The sequence below is a fragment of the Lepidochelys olivacea genome, assembly GCF_965140295.1.
Source record: "Lepidochelys olivacea isolate rLepOli2 genome assembly, chromosome: 2".
In the NCBI taxonomy this organism is placed as follows: domain Eukaryota; kingdom Metazoa; phylum Chordata; order Testudines; family Cheloniidae; genus Lepidochelys; species Lepidochelys olivacea.
Genome location: NC_140412.1, coordinates 70,181,983 through 70,187,131, shown reverse-complemented (window position 1 = coordinate 70,187,131; position 5,149 = coordinate 70,181,983). Strand labels below are relative to the sequence as shown.

Below are 5,149 nucleotides of genomic sequence, written 5' to 3'. Positions count from 1 at the left end.
TTTTAAAGGAATAGATTCCAATTTTACAAGAAACATGAAATAAAATGCTGGATTTCATTAAAGGCGAGGCTGAGTTCATTCATGAATCCAGGAGAGGATTCATGTAGTGTTAGATTATTTGCCTGTAGCTGTTGTCCAAACAAAGGTGTCCTTAACCAAATAAGCCTCTTTGATCTTATGTTTAAAGCTCGGCGCTGTTCTAAGATAAGCATTCATGCATTTAATAGCGCCATATAACAATGCAAACATTAACCTGAGACCTTTATAAGAAGTTGTAATTTTGATTACCTTGTATGCCACATGAAGACACAATCTAATATGTAAATATATATGTATATATAAAATATAATTCATGTATCGCTATGTGATCTGATTTTATGTTTATGTTTGCAAAATACCCAGCTACGTATATTTACTTAACAGTTGTTTACCTCATATATTCATGTTACGAGCATGGTATGTTCACCATAATTCTAAATACCCAAAGCATCTGAGGTGAAAAGATTGTTTGTAAAGGTCAACACAAGTACTGAGCGTTGTATTACCACGTCCAGGTTGTATACATTGGAAACACATCACTGAAAATCTATTGTTTGTACGGATTACAAGAAGGAAACGTTGATGTGAGGGTATTTAATGCGCTATTCATTGGATGCAAAGTATTGAGATGCCCCTTTAACCTACGTGTGAAAGATGTTCCTTCTCGAGGCTACTAAGCTGGATATTTCTATGCTAGTTATGAAAGTTAGAGAAAAGAGGTATCAGGTATTGCTAATGATTTAGCTAATCCCCTCCCAGCCAAACCCGACCTACAAATTAAAAACCTGTGGGACCAACATGAAGCTTGTGCCATCCTATTGACGGTTCTGCTTTTCCTAATATTTCTCTGTCTTGACTATTTATATATTACAAGCTCTTGGGGACTGCTTAGGCTTCAGTGCTTGTACAATGCGTAGCCAATAGGTGCTGCTCTTGTCTGGCCCCAGTTCAAGTCATCACCAACATAATACTTATTACCGGGATATATTCAACTATATTACAAATGAGTTTACATATCCTTAAAAGGGGATTTGTCACAATATATAGAGCATACCCATAGGAGCTCTTTCCCTGCGCATTCTGATCTGAATCCCGGAAAAATGGGTCGCCGCCCGGCGCTGTCTGTCTTGTAACCTGCCCAGGTAAAGAGTAGCTGGAAAGGGCGGGGCTGGGACTCTTCCATTCCCCGCTCGGAGCCTCGAGCCCCCTGTCACCTTCCCAGCCCAGACCCCGCCCCCGCCCCGCCATTGGCCGCGGCTCCGGGTAAATAGGGCCGCGCTCTGACAGCTGCCAGCAGTGAGCCGGGTGCCCCCCACCCCCCACCCGAGACCCTGCTTCGACCAGCGGCGAACCCGCGCCCAGGCCCCGCGCGCCCAGCCTGCCAGCGGCGCTGTCCCTGCTGCCCCAGCCGAGCCAGGGGAGAGGGCGCTGCTCGGAGCAGACGGTCCTTTTCCTCCCAGCTGTGCCCGGGGAGGGGTCGGAGGCGGGTCCGCTTCAGCCCGGCTCCTCCCGGTGGCTCCGGCTCCCCCGAGATGAGCAGCCCCGATGCGGGATACGCCAGCAGCGACGACCAGACGCAGGCAAGGTGCTCGCTCCCCATCATGATGCCGGCCCTGGGTCCCTGCCAGTGGGCAGAGTCCCTGAGCCCCCTCGCAGACGCCAAGGTGAAGAGTGAGGCGGCCCCGGCGGGGGCTGCGAGCAGCCGGGCCAAAAGCGAGTCCCGCATCCGCCGGCCCATGAACGCCTTCATGGTGTGGGCCAAGGACGAGCGCAAGCGGCTGGCGCAGCAGAACCCGGACCTGCACAACGCGGAGCTCAGCAAGATGCTGGGTGAGTGTCCGCTCGTGACCCGGCACCTGAGCCGGGCCAGGGGGGCTTTTCCCCTCCCACCGGCCCGGCGCTGGGACGCCCTGGGCGGCCCCAGCAGGCTGCGAGCGGCGGGCCGGGCAAGTTACCGAGTGCTGCGGGTACCTGCCCCGAGGGCGCGGCGGCTGCGGGGCCCGGGCTGGCGCGCTGCGGGCAGAGGGTACGGGAGAAATTGCCAATGCCTCTTGCCCGGGGCCTGGGTTAGCGAGGGGAGCTGGAGGCTGGGGGTGGGGGCAGTGGAGAAGCCGGGGGTTGTGTGCGGGGCGCACGGGAGTTGGGTGGGGAGGAGAGGCGGGGCCAGGTGGCGGGTGTGGGGCGCCCTGGGGGTGGGGGGCGCGCCCGGGGTGGGTAGGGGAGACGGAGGCGGCCGAGCGTGGGTGTGTGCGTGGGGGGGCGCCCTGGGGGGGTGGAGGCGGCTAGGCTCTGGTGGGGCGCGCCCGGGGTGGTAGGGGAGACGGAGGCGGCCGAGCGTGGGTGTGTGCGTGGGGGGGGGCGCCCTGGGGGGGTGGAGGCGGCTAGGCTCTGGTGGGGCGCGCCCGGGGTGGTAGGGGAGACGGAGGCGGCCGGGTGCCCGGTGGGGAGCGCACTGGCGGGATGGAGGCGGCCCGGGGCTGGTTGGGGGCGCAGGGAAGAGCCGCAGGGTGACGCGCTGTGTCGCCCCGCAGGGAAGGCCTGGAAGGCGCTGTCGCTGGCGGAGAAGCGGCCGTTCGTGGAGGAGGCGGAGCGGCTGCGGGTGCAGCACATGCAGGACCATCCCAACTACAAGTACCGGCCGCGCCGGCGGAAGCAGGTGAAGCGCCTGAAGCGCGTGGAAAGCGGCTTCCTGCCGCACGGGCTGGCGGAGGCGCCGGGCGCCGAGCTGGCCAGCGAGGGCAGCAGGATGTGCGTGGAGAGCCTGGCCCTGCCCTACCCGGAGCAGGGCTACCCCGCCGTGCAGAGCGCGCTGCCCCCGGCGCTGGGCCACTACCGGGACTGCCAGCCCCTGGCTGCCGCCTTCGACGGCTACAACCTGCCGACCCCGGACCCTTCCCCGCTGGACGCGGCGGAGAGCGAGCCGGCCTTCTTCACGCCGCCCCTGCAGGACGAGTGTCAGCTGGCGCCCTACGGCTACCCCGCGGCCGAGTACCCCGCGCACGGCGCCGAGAGCCAGGCCAGCGCCGCGCTCCGCAGGCACCTGCCCCGCGCCGAGCCGCTGGGCCAGCTCAGCTCCCTGCAGAGCCTGCTGGGCTGCCAGGGCCCCCTGCACGCCTACTACGGGCAGCTGTGCCAGCCCGCCGGCCCGGCCCGCGCTCCCCAGCTCCCGCCGCAGCCCTGCCAGCCCTCGCCGCCGCCCGAGGCGCAGCAGTGCAGGGAGCCCCTGGAGCACCTGTCGCAGGACGACCTGCTGGGCGACGTGGATCGCACCGAATTCGAGCAGTACCTGCACTTCGCCTGCAAGCCCGAGCTCGGGCTCCACTTCCAGGGCCACGAAGCCGGCCTGCCCGCGCCGGACGCCCACGGGCCCATCTCCTCGGTGGTTTCGGACGCAAGTACTGCTGTGTATTACTGCGCTTACCCGGACGCCTAAGACTCCCAGTCGCGGGGACTGTGGCGGACTCCCTGGCGCTGGGAAGCCTTGGACAGAAGGGTGTGTGCTTTGCTCCTATTTATGTAATTTATTGGAATCTTGAGAACTGCCAGTTGACAGAGACCCGCTCAAGGTTTGAGAGACAGCTCTCCATCTCATCCCCACGTGGTGCAATTCTGGTGTTTCATCCTGAACTGAACATTAAAACTATTTAAACTTCAGATAGCTGCACAGTTGGACTGTAACTTATCAGCTCCTGGAAGAGTTCACGATGCTGTTTAAATGTTGTGACTGTTCGATTTTATACATATGGAATTTGGGTTTTGTACAGACTAATTTTGCACTTTTACAAATAAAGGGAAAAATAATAAAATTGTTCATTTTTATATCCCCTTACATCTACGATTACTATTATTTTAATGTATATGATAGTTACTGGATTATTCCCTTTTGTAGCTAACTACTTTTATAAATGTCCTGTTTTCATTCCAAACCTTTACAGTGAGAACTCCATCATACATAAATATAAGTCTTCGGAGGTAAAGTCAAACGACTTTTTTTTCCCAATAAATGGCGGGGAAATGCTAAATATCTCTCCCCTCAAAATATTGTTTTCTCTTAAAAAATCAATATCTGAATTTTCAGGGATTTGGGTTGGAGAGACTAATAAGAGTCTGACTGAACTTTAAAAAGTTAATAGAACCTCCTTTATCTGTATGCTTGTAGTGAAATCCAAGTTAAAGCGGAAAGGAAAGATGACACCAAAATATTTAAGTTCTTGGTTGTGCATCTGATGAGTCATCCAGACGTTTGAATTCATTGGGAACAGGATCGTCCTTTAAAAGTGCCAATCACCAAATGCAACCAACTCGCGTAGAAATAATGTAGTCTGCGACTGAATACCTGTCTTCAGTGTGTGTGGAAGAGGATTCACTTATGGGAAAAGACTGAGGGGAGTCAATGTCCCCCCAAGCATAAGTTGGACACTGTATTTTAGTGAACACACTGTAACACGCATGTGAAAATCAGGGCCTTCTAGAGTTCAATTTTCCATAGCTGATTCCCAAATATTCAGGAAGCTGTTATTTTTGCAACGGAGCATTCCTTTAATAAGTCAAAATAGGCATTTAGACGTTAGTGTTCTTACTGGGAAGCATTACTTCTCCATTTAGGTCTGACCGTGCGAATATGCCAGTGCCACTTCAGACAGAAAAGTCTTTCAGTGCGGTCGTTCCAGTGTTACTGTTAAATACACATGTATAATTATATGGGATTAAAATGTTTAATTTCAGAAAACAGTTTCAACTAAGAGGAAGTAGGGGTGGATCAAATGGTTCCATTAGATTTATAAATTCATATTCAGTTTTAGGGCAGGCTTCTGCTTCCCTTATTTATCGTAAGTAACACTTCACTCCCAGTGAAATCAATGGCACTATGTGAAGTATTGTACTGCGGGGGGCAGAACAGAGCCCTTGGAGATGGGGTGAGAGGGAAGGTCTAGCTATCCTATGATTAACTTGACTTTTATCTGGACAGTGAAATGAAATAGTGTCCTTTTTCAAATTCAATTTAATTAGGTTTTGGTTTCTGTTGATGAAAGAAAGCAAGATACCTGAAAACTGATGCAGACAGTGCCTGATCCATGAATGCTGGATCAGGCCCGAAAGCAGTTATGTG

The 5,149-nt window shown here is 54.2% G+C and overlaps 1 protein-coding gene across 1 annotated transcript; it reads left to right on the top strand.

Annotated features, from left to right (window-relative positions):
* Window positions 1-1,357: 1,357 nt before the first annotated feature.
* On the top strand, window positions 1,358-3,824 carry LOC311516254 (transcription factor Sox-17-alpha-A-like). The gene is made up of 2 exons (XM_084620117.1): window positions 1,358-1,869; window positions 2,571-3,824. The coding sequence occupies exons 1-2, from the start codon at window positions 1,572-1,574 to the stop codon at window positions 3,470-3,472; spliced, it is 1,200 nt and encodes a 399-aa protein (XP_084476243.1). The 5' UTR covers window positions 1,358-1,571; the 3' UTR covers window positions 3,473-3,824.
* The last annotated feature ends 1,325 nt before the right edge of the window (window positions 3,825-5,149 follow it).